Genomic DNA, 16870 nt, shown 5'->3' with positions numbered 1-16870 from the left:
CAACCTCCATCGTTCCAGTGAGAATAAACTAAGTTTCTCCAACCTCTCCTCATAGCTAATGCCCTCCATACAAAACAGCACCAAGTAAAACTTTTCTGTACCCTCTCCAAAGCCTCCACATCCTTCTGGTAGTGTGGCAACCAGAATTGAACAATATATTCCAAGTACGGCCTAGCTAAGGTTCTATAAAGCTACAACATGACTTGCCAATTTTTAAACTCAATGCCCCAGACAACGAAGGCAAGCTTGCAGTGTTATTCCTTCTGCAATTGCAGGGGAAGGTGTTGAGGGAAGGAGATGAGGAGTTGGGGGTGATGGAGGAGGGTACCGGGTGTCTCAGAGGGAGCAGTCCCTGTGGAATGCTGATGGGGCAGTGGGGTGGGGGTTGGTTGAGGTAAAGATGAGTTTAGTGGGAGCATCAAGCTTGAATATGAAGGCTGGTGGGGTGGAAAGTGAGGACAAAGGGGATCCTGTTCTGCAAGAGAGGAGAAGGGGTGAGAGTAGAGTGCAGCAAGTTCAGAGAGAAAAAGGCTGGAGTGGATGAGAGGAGCTGGGAAATTGAGAAAGACCAATGCCACGCTGACAGTTCTCAATGAACATATCAAGAGCAGGTAGAATGCTGGAGGGAGGCATCCAGGTAGGGGGACAAGGTGGAGGCAGGTGAAAGGATCCGAAATGGGAGGGGGGGGACAACTGCCCAAAGAAGTCAGCATGGAGATAGAGGTGATGGAAGAAGAGTTCAGCATTGCACTGAGTCTGAAATTCATTGAGGATGGAAGTGGATGAAGTTATGTCCTTTGCTGAATACAGAATGTCCAGAAAATGTAAAGTCAGAAGGGATAGTAAATAAACAGCAAGGGATGGGATTATAAGGAGGAACGGGGTCAGAGGGATGGGAAGTTGTGGAGGATTGTAAATGGACATTGGTTGCTGGAGTTTGCATTCCTTAGCCCATGAAACCTTCATGTTAAAGCTCTGGATGAGGCAAAGAATAAAAGTGAGCCAACTTTGTGATGGGAGAGTGGGTTGCTGGGGAGACAGTCTCCGTCTCCTTCAGGCTGCCTGACCCGTTTACATTTCCAGAATGTTCCATCTGATTTGCCCCGCAAAGCCGGGCGGCGGGGCCGGGCGGCAGGGGGCGGAGCCGGGCGGCAGGGGGCGGGGCCAGCCGGCATTGGGCGCGGCAGGGGGCGGGGGCTAGCTGACAGGAGAGGGGCGATCCGCTAGGAGGCGGGGTTGTGACAAGGGGCGGGGCGCTTCCGCAGGTGTGGCCCGCGCTCTCTGCCTCTCAGTGGGAAGAGAGTCTGGCGGTAGGGGGCGGGGCCGGGCGGCAGGAGGCGGGGACTAGCTGACAGGAGAGGGGCGGTTCGGCTGGGGACGGGGTTGTGATAGGGGGCGGGGTTAGGTGACAGGGCGGGGTTAGGTGATAGGGGGCGGGGTTAGGTTAGGGGCGGGGTTAGGTGACAGGGCGGGGTTAGGTGTTAGGGGGCGGGGTTAGGTGACAGGAGAGGGGGAGCCGGCAGGGGGGGGCGTGATAGGGGGCGGGGTTAGGTGATAGGGGGCGGAGTTAGATGACAGAGGAGGGGCTACCCGGCAAGAGGAGGAGTTGTGATGGGGCGGGGTTAGATGACAGGGGGCGGGGTTAGGTGATAGGGGCGGGGCGATCTGGCTGGAGGCGGGGGTTGTGACAAGAGGCGGAGTTAGGTGAATGGGGGGGGCGATCCGGCAAGAGGAGGGGTTGTGATAGGGGCGGGGCTAGGTGACGGGGGCGGGGTTAGGTGACAGGGGAGGGGCGATCCGGACGGAGGCGGGGTTGTGACAGGGGGCGGAGTTAGGTGATAGGGGAGGGGGCGATCCGGCAAGAGGCGAAGTTGTGATAGGGGCGGGGTTAGGTGACAGGTGCCGCCAGCGCTGTCTGCCTGCTGGCAGGGGGCGGGGCGATCTGGAAGGGGGTGGAGCCGGGCGCGGGGCCAGGTATCAGGGGGCGGGGCCAGGCCGCTCGTGCTGCCGGCTCGCGCTCTGTCCCTCAGTGGGAGCGGAGCCGGTGAAGCTGCTGCTCCCGCTTCAAGTGGCGACAATGTGCGGCCGCTCTCTGCCCTGCCTGGCGCTGGCCGCCTGCCTCCTGCTGCTGCTGCTGTCCGACTGCAACTCCGATCCAGGTACCTGTTGCCGGCCCGGCCTGGGGGATGGTGGTGGGGGTTTTTCTCTCCCGGTCTCTGCTCCGTTAACCTGCCGCCTTTTTCTCTCACTCTAGCGGCCGCCGAGCTGACCGTCCCCCAGAGGATCGGGAGCGGGGAAGGAACGGGAGGCCGTGACCGGGAGCAGCATCTCTACCTCCAGCTGCCGGCATTCGGCACCGAGCTGACCCTCTACCTGAGGCGGGAGCGGAGCTTCCTGTCGCCGGCTTTCACCGCCGAGGAGCGGGGAGGGGGAGCCGAGGGCGTCCGGCCGCTTCCAACCCAACCGCTCTGCTTCTACACCGGCCACGTCCTCAAACACAACCGCTCATCCGCCTCTCTGAGTACCTGTAACGGACTGGTAATCAATAATCAATCTCTCATCAATAACCCTAACTAAAGATCAGGGGAGGGAGGCCACTCAGCCCATCAGCCCTGCTACTAGCTCCACGGGCTGAATGGCCAGTCAGGTTCGGTTTTCAGTCCTCTCTCTGACTCTGGTTCGTTTGCCCTGAGATGACCCTTTACCCAGTCTGAACTTTCATTAAATCCCAGTGCAGCCGGAGGGAGGAGGATGAGCAGTGACATTTAGTGTGGAGTTTGGGTCTGAGCTGGGGGGGGGTGGGGGGGGGGCTAAAGCCTGTCAGCCAGCTCAGCAATTAATAGTTGTTGTGGAGAAGGGGGAAAGGTGAAGGAGCAAAGGCGATGCCCTCACTGTGACAGGACACTTCTTCCCCAGGTCACTTTCTGAATGGTTTGAATTTGCAGCGAATATTGCCGTGCCTAAACCCAGACCAACTCTGCTGGAGTGCTCAGAAGTGACTGGGAGCAAATTAGGGACCTGGTAACAATTTACAAGCAGGAAACCCTGGCAGGATGACTTGGACTGAGGAGGAGAGTTGGACTGGATCTCTGACTGTGGCTGGGTCAGGTGTACAGGCGAGAGACTGAGATGTGGATTGGCAGCGGGAGCTTGGCTCTGAATCAGTAAGATGGAAAGCTGCGAGTAGATTGGAATCCAGGTTGGAATCGAGCCAGACAAGCAGGACGTGAGCCGCTTTCCCCTGACACCTCTCCTTTCTTTAGAGGCTAAACAAGGGGTAGTGCGACTGAGTGATGGCTTTAAGGTCGCTGTAAGACCTCCCGAGAAGTCTTCAAATCCAATCATTTTCTTAAATAGTTGAAAATCCAAAGGGACTCAGATCAGAGCCAGAAGTGACTTCGATTGACTCCAGAGTAAGGATTAATTGGATGTTTATTATTGAAACATAGCTACTGGCAGTCAGTTTGAACTGGACCCTGTGCCCATTAACTCTGTAATTGATTTAACTTAGGCTAAATGTTCTGCATAATTAATTTCTTTCTAACCCAAGATTCTGGAGCATTTTTCTTATTAAAACTGTCCGACAATGGAAGGCACACAATATTGTCATAATATTGATTGATTGCATATAGTTGGCCAAGTTAAATTTTATTTCCTAGATTGAGTTTTTAAATTCATTTAAATTGTTTTAAAGGAAGATAATGCACTTTGAGAAGTTTGCAGGTGAACTACTGGAGTAATTTACTATAAACACTTAACATTGAGGTTATGGTACATGGAACTTAGAACAGAATCTGCAAATACAAATTTTAACAACTCGTTAAAACATGTTATGAGGGACTCTCGGTATGACTGGTAATTATAGTCAGTTAATTAATGTCTTGCGACTTATTTTGCAGTTTGACACCACCTTCTTGGTGAAATGTCAGCTGTAACTAAATGTACACTGCCCCCTGTGCCCCAGGTTATGGGTTCAAGTCCCAGTCTACGACTTGAGCACAAAATCTTGATGGACACCTCTGCAGTGATAAAAGCAAATTAATGTAGATGCTGGAATCTGAAACAAAAAAGGAAGTGCTGGAGATTTTCCAGCATTTTCTCTTTTGCCCCCAGTACTGATAGAGTGCTCCACTGTGGGAGGTGCTGTCTTTCCTGTGAAATATTAAGCCACTGACCCTGACTGCTCTGATCCCTGGGTATAAAATGTCCTGTGGCATTTTGAATAAGAGTGGGAGGGGAGTTATCCCTGACGTTCAGGTCAATATTTACCCCACAATCATTCTATCCATCGCCAAAAGCAGATTGTTATAGGCTCATCACCATTTTCTGTGTGAAAATTGACCGCCATACCTCCTACATCACAATGATGTGTCAAAATACATACTTCATTGGCTGTAAAATGCTTTGGGATGTCCGATCGTCAAAAGTGCCAATCCTTTTTTTGAAAAATGTGCTAGAATTCATTACATAATGATAGTGCCAGGAAAATAGGCTTCACGTTCTTCAGAAGATTCTTCACTGAATTCCAAGTATTACCAGACCACACCATGTATGAATATCTACTTTATATCTTAAATCCAGTTGATAAACAGATGTTTAGTGTGCAGATGGACCAGCTGTTTCCAGGAAGGGTAATTGAGGTCACAGCTCTCCTCCTGTTGGAAATCTTTAATGCCAGATTGTAGCTTCACATTATGGGTTAAGAATAAAGCACAAGAAGGAATTGTTTGCTTTGGTTCCCTTGAACTCAGCCAGTTTTGGTCCAAACTTTAACTATTAAATGTCCAGTTTTAGTACATCAAATGTTCTTTGTCAGAAGAGAGATTGAATACAGGGGGAAAAAGGTTTGGTTTTGTGAGCTTGTGATTCACTAAAGTTAATCCTTTCATAACTAACATTTTTGCAACACTTCAAAAAAAAATTGATTTCTTTAAAATACATTAAAATGATTTTCATGTGCAAAGCCACAGCAGCTGTGAACTGAGAACATTTATGCTTTCCTATACATGGGGCGCTTTAAGAGGTTTTAAAGGGCTCTCTAAACATGATCAATAAATTAAAAGATCATGACTTTGACCTTGCTGATCTTGCTCCCAAATGGAGTGTGTTATTGCTATATTTTATGCTTGAGGAGCATTGTTTTAAGATGCAGGGCAGGATTTTCCGGCTGCTCTCGAGGTTGCCTGAGGTCAATGGACCTTTGCGTGGTATACAATCAGGAATGCAGCAAATGCTGGAAAGCAGGATAATTACTCATCTTAACTGTAAGTGTTTATTTAACAGAAGGCTTAATGAGCTTTTCTTTACCAAAGAAAAGGACCCTTGTTTTCTTGATTAAAGTGATGGAAGGTGAGTTAAGTATATGTGGTCGTGTAGTCATGTGATATTAGAAATTAGAGGAACTAGCTTTGTAGCTGAGAAAACCAATTTTGAGTTCAGTTGCTGGAGAGAGCTGTTTTAAGTTAGCAGCCTATGAGCAACGCTCTCTCTACAAAACCCCTCCGGAAGCTCCAAAGCTGTTAACCAAGTCAAAACAACTATGCTAACTATTTTTAAAGTAGGGTTTAAATTTACAAGAGAAACATTGCTTAATTGGAACTGAACAGTGATAAGTTTGAGTTGTTTCTGTTCATGTTTAAAGATTGTCCAATGCTTCAGTGTTAAACTGAGGTGAAGAATACTTTCATCACATTTGTGCCAAAATAGAAAAATTGCTGTGGTCTAGTCATGATATATCTTGGGGTTTCTGATCTGGCACCCTTAAATGAATATTTGAGGTCATGGAAATAAGAAGCCCAATTTTCCTCCTTTAATTAATCACATACAGCAATTTATGATTTACCCTAGAGGGTCAGTCAGCCCCATCCGCTGTAACAGGTGCTTTTAAACAGAGACACAAAAGCATCTTTTAAAACGTCATTCGTAAGAGAATTGTCTGATTAAAGGTTTACAATCCTTCTCGAACTTGATCAGAGAAACGTTAAATGCTGTCTTGAAGGAAGAAGTTTTAAACTATAATGCTTCCATAGCAGTTGGCTATTGAATTCTTGCTTTGGGGTGAATGAGGCAATTGTTGTAATGTATGAGAAACACTTCTCCATGCCATTATTTCTATGCTCTTTCAACCTATGGCTCACATCTGTGGGGGAAGTACTGAGATGATGATTGGCTTGAAACTTGTCAAGGATTGGCTTAAAATATAAGATGGGTAAATATAAGGCACGCAATAAATGAAAACTACTTTGGTTTTTTTTCCAGTTTGGATATATCCAGATTGGGGATGATCTGTTATCAATAGAACCTGTAAATAAATTGAATTCATCATTCAGTGGAGAAGTTCACCATATCTACAAGCACAGACGATCCCTCTTATCGGAGAAGAAACACTTACCCCGTGACTTCTACAATGTGATCAAAGGTAATCTACTTTGGGTCAAAAGAAGGTGGGTGTGTGTTTGAATAACTGGGCTATGAACCTTAATTTTCCACATTGAGAGTAGTGTGAGGAACTGTGGTCAGGGAAGTGAGGAGAACGTTGATGGATGTTATTTATACGGACTTAGAAGGCGTTTGATAAAACCCTTAGCTTGAGAACTGAAGTTGTAGCTCATAGAATTGAAAGTGCGCTATTGGCCTGTTTGGGGAATAGGCTGGATGACAGGAAACGGTTTGGGTATCATGGGTGGGTATACTGATTGGCTGGAGGTGATTAATGGTGCCCTACGAGGGTCGGTGTAGAGGAGTTAACTATTATGATTTAGTCACTGGGATAGAATGACACAGGCAATATTGTAAGTAGTGTTGCAGTCTCCTTTACATTGGGGAGATTAAATGCAGACTCGGTGACTGCTTTACGGAACACCTTCACTCAACCCAAAAGCATGACCCCAATTTTCCTAGTGCTTGCCATTTTAACTCAACATCTTGCTCTCATGCCTGCAAGTCCACCCTTGTCCTGTTGTAATGCTCCAATGAAACCCAACACAAATTCGATAGGACACGTACCAGCCCACAGGACTCGATATTCAGTTCAACAATTATATGCTGTGACCTTTCTGCTCCACCATAATCCCTTTTGTATCTCGAGCATTTTTATCCCAAAGTAAAAACCCTCATTCCCATCTGTGACTTGTCTTTAGTTTTGCTATATCTTTGTTGCAACCTCTTCGAACTCCTACTAATAACTCACTTACTGCTCTGTTCAGGCTGCTCCATTTCCTTTTGAACAGTATAAAATCCAACACGTTTCTCCCTCTTCAGCTCTGAAGAAGTCACATGGACTTGAAACATTAACTCTGTTTCTCTCCCTACAGGTGCTGTCAGACCTGCTGAGTTTTTCCAGCACCCTGTTTTTGTTTCAGCATCCTCAGTATTTTAGTTTTTTGTAAGTAGCGTTGATGGAAGCACAACATTACAAAGCGATACTGATTGATTTATGTGGATGCGTAAAATGTGGAAAAAAATGTTTCAATGTATGCAAATGTGAAGGTGTTCACTTCGAAACTTAAAAAATATAAACAAGGCATGTCTATATGTTAGTCAGAAACTGTGCAGGCCCAAGTGATGGGAGAGGGGTGATGTCCACATACATCATTAAAATATCGAGATAAGATGCAGCAAATAATTAAAAGGGCTAATGGAATGCTTACTTTTATATCTGGAGGATACAAGAGGGTAGAATTGGCGCAACCACACTTGGAGCACGTTTTGGGAATCACACATTGGATGTAGCTTTACCAGAATGAAAGCCAGGCTCCCAATGGTTAAATTATGAGATGCGATCAAAGTTTTTAAGATTTTCAGGGCATTTGAACAAGGAAACTATTTCTGGTATGGACTAGGAGCTATTGTTTTAATATGTGGAAAAGAATTTTCAGGAGTGAAATGAGGAAATGCTTCCATGCACAACAGAACAGTACAAATTTGGAAGTTTCCTCCTTGGATAGAAATTGTGCAAGATTAATAATTTTAAATTGGATTTATATTTTTGTTAGTCCAAGGTATGACGGGGTATGAGATGCTGGATGAAAGGAAAGGGGTTACAGATCAGTTGAATTGGCAAAATGGGCTTGTGGAGCTAATTAGTCAGTGTTCCGGGCACCATTCTTTGATTTGGAAAGCATTAGAATTCATTTCCTGGGAAATGATGGTGAGGGAGGTTACTTTTTAGAGTTCATGGATTGGAATTTTTCACGTTATTTGCCCTGGCATGTGCATTTGTTGTCTCTGATGAGCAAAACTTTTGTCATTTCCTGATGCTTGCCATGAAGGCCAGGAATTCTGAAGCAGAAAATCCATTTTATCTAAAAGTGCTGCTGGTTTATCATTTTCCTTGAATATAAAGCTGTTTGATGTTCTACATTTTTATGATCAAAAACAAAATGGGCAATGGATTTCTGTATTTAGATTATTCCCTGATCTGGTTACAAAGATTAAGGCATAATTTAGATTTTTGCTTGCCGTGGCTTGTTCTCGTGTAGCAGGACCATTTGGACCTCTGGATTGGGGATAGGGTGGTGGCAGACTCTGCCCTTTTGAGTGCCATAGTCAGGGTTGCATACCGTGGTCAGCAATGGCAGAAGAGTTAGAGCATCAAGGGACAGTGGCTATTTACAGGTGGAGGATTCCGGACTTCTTTCCTTTAAGCTCACAAGAGGAAGGCAATGGGAAACTATCTCGTTCTTTTCTGAGTTGTTGCTCATTGAAATTGAGAATGGGAGGCTATTTTGAACAGTGAAGAGGAAAGTTCAGTGTGGAGACATGAGCAGAGGGAGCTGTCTTTATCATTACTTGCAGTATGTTATATTGGGTGACATGATACAGGTTTGATGGGCGAAGGGATCTGAGGTCTAAATGCACAAATTGTTGAAGGTGGCAGGGTGGTTGTGAAAATGGTTAATGAGGCACACAGGATCCTGGCAGGCATAGAGCACGAAAGCAAGGAAGTTATGATGAACGTTTATAAACACTGGTTTGACCACAATATTGCATTTAATTTTAGGCATTGTGCAGCACTGCACTTTAGGAAGGTGTGAAGGCGCGAGAGAGGGTGCAGAAAAGGTTAGAGCATGGTTTCAGGGGTGAGGGACACCAGTGTGTGGACAGATTGGAGGAACTAGGGCTTTTCTCCAGAGAAGGTTGAGAGGAGATCTGATAAAGGTGTTCAAAATCAGGAGAGATCTGGATTGAATTGTTCTTATTGGCAGGTGAATTGCAATCCAAAAGGCATTGATTTAAGGTGATTAGCAACAGAAAAAGGGAAATACAAGATCAAGCTTATAAAGGAACAAATGTTTAGAATCTAGAATGTACTGTGAAGTATGGTGGACACAGTAAGAGGTCTCACAACACCAGGTTAAAGTCCAACAGGCTTATTTGTAGCACAAGCCACTAGCTAATGGCTTGTGCTGCCACATCTCCAAGTATGGTGGAGGCAGAGTCAACTGTGACTTTCAAAAGAGAATTGAATGAATCAGTTGGAGAGATTTGCAGGGCTATGATGAAAAGGTGGAAGCCAGGGGTACCTTGGGCAGTAGCACCTGCCTCTGAGCTAGAAAACTCTGGGTTGTGTTTCACTGCATGGCTTGTTCGCCACAGGAGAATCCAGCAATGGGTTCTGGCAAACCAGCACGGCATTGGCAGATCTTAGCCACTTATAAAATTTCTAACAGGGTTAGACCAGGTAGATTCAGAAAGAATGTTCTCAATAGTGGGCGAGTCCAAAACTAGGCATCATAGTTTGAGGGTAAGGGGTAAACCTTTTAGAACTGAGGTGAGGAGAAATTTCTTCACCCAGAGGGTGTGAATGTGTGGAATTTACTGCCACAGAATGTAAAAGAGGCAAAATGTTGTCTGATTTCAAGAAGAAATTAGATATAGCTCTTGGGGCTCATGGGATTAAGAGGTATGGGGTGGGGGGTAAGGTGGGATGAGGATATTGAATTTGATGATCAGCCAAGATCAAAATGAATGGCAGAGTAGGTTCAAAGGGCCGAATGGCCTACTCATGCTTTGTTTATTTGTTTCTATTTATTGGTATTTACCAATCATGCCCCATATATTCTTCACCTGGAGGAAGCGGTGTTTGCTGTGTAAAATTTTCCACAGTGGTAGTCAACATTGTTTAATCTTCCAGTGGGATGAGTTCCATGTGGGATTGTACATTGGGGTAAATTTAACTGTTTAGTTTTCTTACAGAGTGTGATGTGTAAACATGAGAAATCCTGGTGTGAAGGTCAATCTGCAGCTGCACTATTTCCCATTCTGTAAAGGGTGCTAATTCACATCGGATCTACTGAGTTTCAGGCCTGAGCACTGCACTCCCATTGTTAGACCTTTCACATAAGATAAAACAAAAGCATATACAAAAAACTTAGATGAGCATTTTTTTATTGCCAGAAAATAAAAACTTTTCACAAGACTCAAATATTTGGACCTTCATTTAAAAAAAAACTCAAGTACATTACATACAACAAATGCATAACTGAGTGTAATGTTTGATGCCATGATATTCATAAGAATGTAAGAACATAAGAAATAGGAGCAAGAGTAGGCCATCTAGCCCCTCGAGCCTGCCCCGCCATTCAATAAGATCATGGCTGATCTGTCGTGTCTCAGTTCCACATTCCCGCCCTCTCCCCATAACCCTTAATCCCCTTGCCTATCAAAAACCTATCAACCCGCGTCTTAAATATATTTAGAGAGGCAGCCTCCACCACTTCAATGGGCAGAGAATTCCAGAGATTCACCACCCTTTGAGTGAAGAAGTTCCTCCTCAACTCTGTTCTAAACCGCCCCCCCTTATCTTGAGGCTGTGCCCTCTAGTCCTACTGTCCTTTCTGAGCGGAAGAGCCTCTCCACCTCTATCCTATCCAACCCATTCATCATCTTATATGTCTCAATGAGATCTCCCCTCATTCTTCCAAACTCTAATGAGTACAAGCCTAGTTTATCAGCCTCGCCTCATAGTTCAACCCCCTCAACTCCGGAATCAGCCTAGTAAACCTCCTGTGCACTCCCTCCAAGGCCAAAATATCCTTGCGTAAGTACGGCGACCAAAACTGCACACAGTACTCCAGCTGCGGCCTCACCAGTGCCCTATACAGCTGCAGCAAGACCTCCCTACTTTTATATTCAATCCCCCTCGCTATGAAGGCCAGCATCCCATTCGCCTTCCTGACCACCTGCAGGCTGGGTTTTTGCGACTCACGCACAAGGACCCCGAGGTCCCTCTGCACCGTCGCATGCTGCAGTTTTTCGCCATGTAAGTAATAGTCCTTCCTACCATTATTCCTACCAAAGTGAACAACTTCACATTTGCCAACATTAAATTCCATTTGCCAGTTCCTGGCCCATTCGCCCAGCCTATCTAGATCCTTCTGCAGACTCTCCACACCCTCCGCACAATGTGCCGTTCCACCAATCTTGGTGTCATCAGCAAATTTCGACACCATACACTCGGTTCCCTCCTCCAGATCATCTATATAAATGGTGAATAGCTGAGGCCCCAGCACCGACCCCTGGGGCACTCCACTAGTCACCAACCGCCAATCTGAATAGCACCCGTTGACCCCCACTCTCTGCCTCCTATTTGACAGCCAATCCTCTATCCACGCTAACACCCTACCCCCAACTCCATGCCCCCTGACCTTCTGTAATAACCTCTTGTGAGGCACCTTATCAAACGCCTTCTGAAAATCAAGAAACATCACATCCACTGGCTCTCCTCTATCCACCGCCCTAGACACATCCTCATAGAACTCCAATAAATTTGTCAGACACGACTTCCCCTTAACGAAACTGTGCTGCGTCTGCTCTATCAAACAATTCTCCTCAAGATGCCTCGCTATTTTCTCCTTGATCACGGATTCTAACATTTTACCTACAACAGACGTTAAACTAACCGGCCTATAATTCCCTGCCTTTTGCCTGCCACCCTTCTTAAACAACGGCGTAACATTAGCCGTTTTCCAATCTTCCAGCACTTCCCCGGAATCCAGCGACGTTTGGAAAATAATCACCAAGGCATCCACTATCACCTCCGCCATTTCTTTCAGAAACCTTGGATGCATTCCATCCGGTCCTGGGGACTTGTCCACAATCAGTCCCTCCAGTCTGTCGAGCACTGCCTCTCTAGTAACAATAATGTCATTCAGGCCCTCCACTCCTACCATCTTTCCATCTCTAACACCCGGCAAATTATTCACGTCCTCCTTCGTGAAGACCGAAACAAAAAAGTTATTCAAGGCCTCAGCCATTTCCCCATCCCCTACCACTAAGTCCCCCCTCTCATCCTGTAAGGGTCCAACGTTCACCCTAGTCAGCCTCTTCCTTTTTATATATTTATAAAAACTCTTACTATCCTTTTTTATATTAAGCGCTAGCCCAGCTTCATAGTTTATCCTACCCTTCTTTATCAACTTCTTTGTCATTCTTTGTTGACATTTAAACCTCCCCCAATCCTCTTCTTGCCCACTACTCTTAGCTACTCTAAACGCATCCGCTTTTAATTTAACACTTTCCTTTACCTCCTTCATTATCCACGGCTGATTATCTCTCCTCTTACGATCCTTTTTAACCATCGGAATAAATTTCTGCTGAGCACCAAGAAAGATCTCCTTAAAGATCCTCCACTGTTCCTCAGCAGACCTACCTTCCAACGCGCTCCCCCAATCAACATTCGCCAATTCCTCTCTCATTCTACCGTACTCCCCTCTGTTCAAACAAAGGACACATGTCCGGGAACCCACTTTCTCCTCCTCCATCTGCATCAGGAACTCCACCATACAATGATCACTCTTCCCAAGAGGGATCCTTCACCACAAGGTCCCTAATTCTACCCGCCTCATTACATAACACCAGATCCAAGATATCTCGCTCCCTTGTCGGCTCCAACACACACTGTTCAAAGAAACTATCCCGGCAGCATTCCAAGAACTCTTCCTCAAGCCCACCGCGTCCAAATGGGTCGACCAATCAATATGTAGATTGAAATCCCCCATAATATCGCCGTTCCATTCCTGCACGCCTCATTTATTTGCGCGTTAACAGCCCGCCCCACCTCCAGATCATTATTTGGGGGCCTATAAACGACACCCACCAGCGTCTTCCTCCCTTTGCTGTTCCTAATCTCCACCCACAATGATTCCACTTTCTGCTCTTTGGCTCCTATATCATCCCTTACTATCCCCCTGATGCTATCCTTAATCAGCAGCGCTACGCCCCCCCCCTTTTTCCTCCTGCCTATCCTTCCTAAACACTTGATACCCCTGTACATTCAGCTCCCAGTCCCTGTCACCTTGCAGTCACGTCTCTGTAATGGCCACCATTCCATTTAACTCAACTATGTTTTTGAGGTTCCAACTTGACCAAAGTCAAGTGAATTTGCTATTCTAGTGGCTCATTGGCTTCACTTAATGTGGGATGCTCTTGGGTAAATTACTGTACCTATCTGTCTTTGTTTTTATGAATACAAGGGTGATAGCTGTGTGAAGTGGAGCATTCTGCTCACTTTGCACCCATGTGATGGGTTCCATTCCCAATCCAGGTATTTCCTTCATCTTATTGACAACATAGTGTTAAATCACAGCCTCTAAAATTAAACCGCCCCCCCTCCCCCAAACAAATGGGCAGTTACTTCCTATCCTTTCACATGTCGAATGGTGACTGTATCAGAAAAATATATTAGCAGGTGGAAACCATATGGTACTTTGAGCCTTCTCTGCCATTCATAAGATCATTGATCTTCAAGCACCCTCACTTTCTTGCCTGATTCCCATATCCAATCGATCGGGATTGAATTGTAGCAATTGACACTCGAAGGATGAAGAAACAACCTTTGTGAACATAGGAGTAATGAGGAGTTTCAGCTCATCAGTCTAATTTGTGTTAAAATGGGAATAGATTATGTAATTTACAAATTCACTTCAGTGTGATGTGGTGCATTTGAGTAGGAAGAACATGCTGCTTGGCTAATGAGACTTCAAATGGAGTAAATGAGCCAAAGAATCAAGAACAAAGAACGATACAGCTCAGGAACAGGCCCTTCGGCTTTCCAAGCCTGCACCGATCATGTGTTCCTAACTAGACCATCCATTTGTATTCCTCTATTCCCAGTCTGTTTGTGGCTATCTAAATAAGTCTTAAATGATCCTAGCATGTCTGCCTCAACCACCTTGCTTCAGAGGTTCAGATACACAAATGGGTGGAAATTGTGAGGCAGGTTAATAAGGTTACTTTTAAAAGAAAGCCAAGTACAAGGATTCATTTCTGAATGGATACATTTGGAAAGTTGGGAAGTCATATTTAAGCTCGTATAAAACTATTAGCTGGAAGAACTGAGCCCAATTCTGGTCATCTTATTGTAAAACCAATATAGAGGCATGGGAGAAAATGCAAAAAAAGTTTAGGATTTGATTTATTATTGTCACATGTATTAGTATCCGGTGAAAAGTATTGTTTCTTGCATGCTACACAGGCAAAACATTCCATACCATAGGGAAAGAGTGGGTGCAGAAAGTAGTGTTTCAGTCAAAGCTAGGATGTGAAGCATTGTTAAAGAGAATTTAAAAGAGTTAGAATAGTTTTAGAAGAATAGAATGAGAATAAAAGATAGAATTAGAAGGTATGCTGGGCAGCTCAGGAAAGGTGAAATAGGTTTCTTTGCAATAAGAAAGGAAAGCTGAGGAATGATCTTAAAGATAATTCAAAATTTAATAAGGTGGGTATCTTTTATTATTTAGGTGATGTGGGCATTGCTGGCTATGCCAGTATTTATTGCCCATCTCTAATTGCTGTTGACAAGGTGGTTGTGAGCTGCCTTCTTGAACCGGCTGCAGTCCATGTCGTGTAGGTACACTCAGTGCTATTAAGGAGGGAGTCCTGGGATTTTGACCCAGCAACAGTGAAGTGGGTCCTTGAGGAAAGGCAGGGGAATGGGTTGGTATGGGTCCTTGAGGAAAGGTGGGATCGGGTTGGTGTGGGTCCTTGAAACCATGATGTGGAGATGCCGGCTTTGGACTGGGGTAAGCACAGTAAGAAGTCTCAACACCAGGTTAAAGTCCAACAGGTTTATTTAGCAGCACAAGCTTTTGGAGTGTCGCTCTTTCTTCAGGTGAGTGAGGAGTTGTTTTCACAAACAGGGCATATACAGACAAACCCAAATTACAAGATAATGGTTAGAATGTAAGTCTTTACAGGTAATTAAGTTAAAAGGTACAGACAATGTGAGTGGAGAGAGGATTAAGCACAGGTTAAAGAAATGTGTATCGTCTCCAGCCAGGACAGTTAGTGAGATTTTGCAAGCTCAGCAAGTCGTGGAGGTTACAAATAGCGTGACATGAACCCAAGTTCCTGGTTGAAGCCGTCCTTGTGTGTGGAACTTGACTGATACTGATAGATGTTGATGCATTCTTGGGCTCAGAGGCATTGGTTGTCCCTGTAAGTAGTTTGGTGCCTCCTCCATGGGAGGGATGAGGTTTGTTCACTGTTGTATCTCTCTACCACAGTGCAACCTGGGGGTGGGATGTTCGCATCTGTTCAAATTGAACCAGATGTGTTTTGTACCTGTTTACTGCAACCTCTCTGAAGATAGACAGAGCAAATACTCAGGCTAATATGAATCTGTGCACTGCTTTCTTTCAGAACAAGTTGATCAGAGATCATGTCTTGTGATCTAATACTTGTATTTCAAACAGTGCAACTGATCTTTGCACAGTGGTGCAGAATAAAGATTGTGCCACTCTTCTGTATGTGAGTGGATGATTTGACTTGACTTCAACAAAATGATTTCTGCCTGCATTCTCTCACGCTATTATTCCATTCTCCAGGCTGTTTCTCTCCCTATATCTCTTGTTTTCTCTCTGGCTGCTCACAACACAATGGAGAATCTGTCAGTCCTCCTGCTTATTAGTGCCTGGGGCCTGTAACGCACTAACTGTGTGTATCATTGATACCGGAGATGGCTAACTAATTGTCTAATACATTTGATGTCTTGCTATCAAACAGCAAAGTGATAGAAAGTGTCATTGACAGTGCTACTAAGTGACACTTAATAACCTGTTCACTACTCAGTTTGGGTTCCACTTGGCTCTGAACTTCATTGCAACCTTTGACCTCATGTGGACTAAAGAGCTCAATTTGTTAGGTGTGAGTCACTGCCCTCGACATCAAGGCAGCTTTCGATTATGTGTGGCATCAAGGTGCTATAGCAAAACTGGAGCCCATGGGAATTGCACAAATTGTGATGGGAGCTCTTCTCTGTTTGGAGTCGTATCTATCACAAAGATCGTTGTGGAAGGTCATACGTCTCAGCTCCAGGATATCATTGCAGGAATTCCTCAGGTTAGTGTCCTGGACTCAGCTATCTTCAGCTGCTTCATTAATCACCTACCCCCTCATCGTAAAGTCACAAGTGGGGATATTTGCTGATGGTTGTTGTTCAGCATCATTCTCTACTCCTCAATGTCAATGTGCAGCTATACCTGGACAATTTTCAGGCTTGGGCTGAATGTAGAAGTGCTAGGCAGTGACCATCTCCAATGTGAGAGAATCTAACCATCTCTAGCTGATGTTCAATGGTATTACCATCAGTGAATGCCACAGTATCAACATCCTGACGGGGGTTGCTCTTTACCAGAAACTGAACTAGACCATGGTGTGGCTACAAGAGAAGATAAGATGCTGGAAACTCTGAGGAAAGGAGATTCTTCTGACTCCCCAAAGCGTTTGCACCATTCTGGAAGACAAGTCGGAAGTGTGATGGAATACTTTCCATTTGCTCGGATGAGTGCAATTTCAGCAAAACGTGAGAAGCTCAACGCAGAGCAGCTCACTTCGAGACACCAACTACCAGTTTGAATATTTACTCCCT

General features: G+C 45.1%; 1 protein-coding gene across 1 annotated transcript in view; it reads left to right on the top strand.

Annotated features, from left to right (window-relative positions):
* The first annotated feature begins 2065 nt into the window (after positions 1 to 2065).
* The window catches only part of adamts17 (ADAM metallopeptidase with thrombospondin type 1 motif, 17), a 459909-nt gene continuing 445104 nt past the window's right edge, over positions 2066 to 16870 (top strand). The window contains exons 1-3 of the mRNA XM_080214008.1: positions 2066 to 2159; positions 2255 to 2538; positions 6259 to 6418. Of these exons, the coding sequence (XP_080070134.1) occupies positions 2078 to 2159; positions 2255 to 2538; positions 6259 to 6418 (526 nt within the window). The 5' untranslated portion in view covers positions 2066 to 2077. The remainder of the gene's footprint in view (positions 2160 to 2254; positions 2539 to 6258; positions 6419 to 16870) is intronic.

Source organism: Carcharhinus amblyrhynchos, chromosome 28 (assembly GCF_965287045.1).
Source record: "Carcharhinus amblyrhynchos chromosome 28, sCarAmb.v2.hapA, whole genome shotgun sequence".
In the NCBI taxonomy this organism is placed as follows: Eukaryota; Metazoa; Chordata; class Chondrichthyes; order Carcharhiniformes; family Carcharhinidae; genus Carcharhinus; species Carcharhinus amblyrhynchos.
The sequence above is the reverse complement of the archived record's forward strand: the minus strand, read 5'-3'. Positions and strand labels throughout refer to the sequence as shown.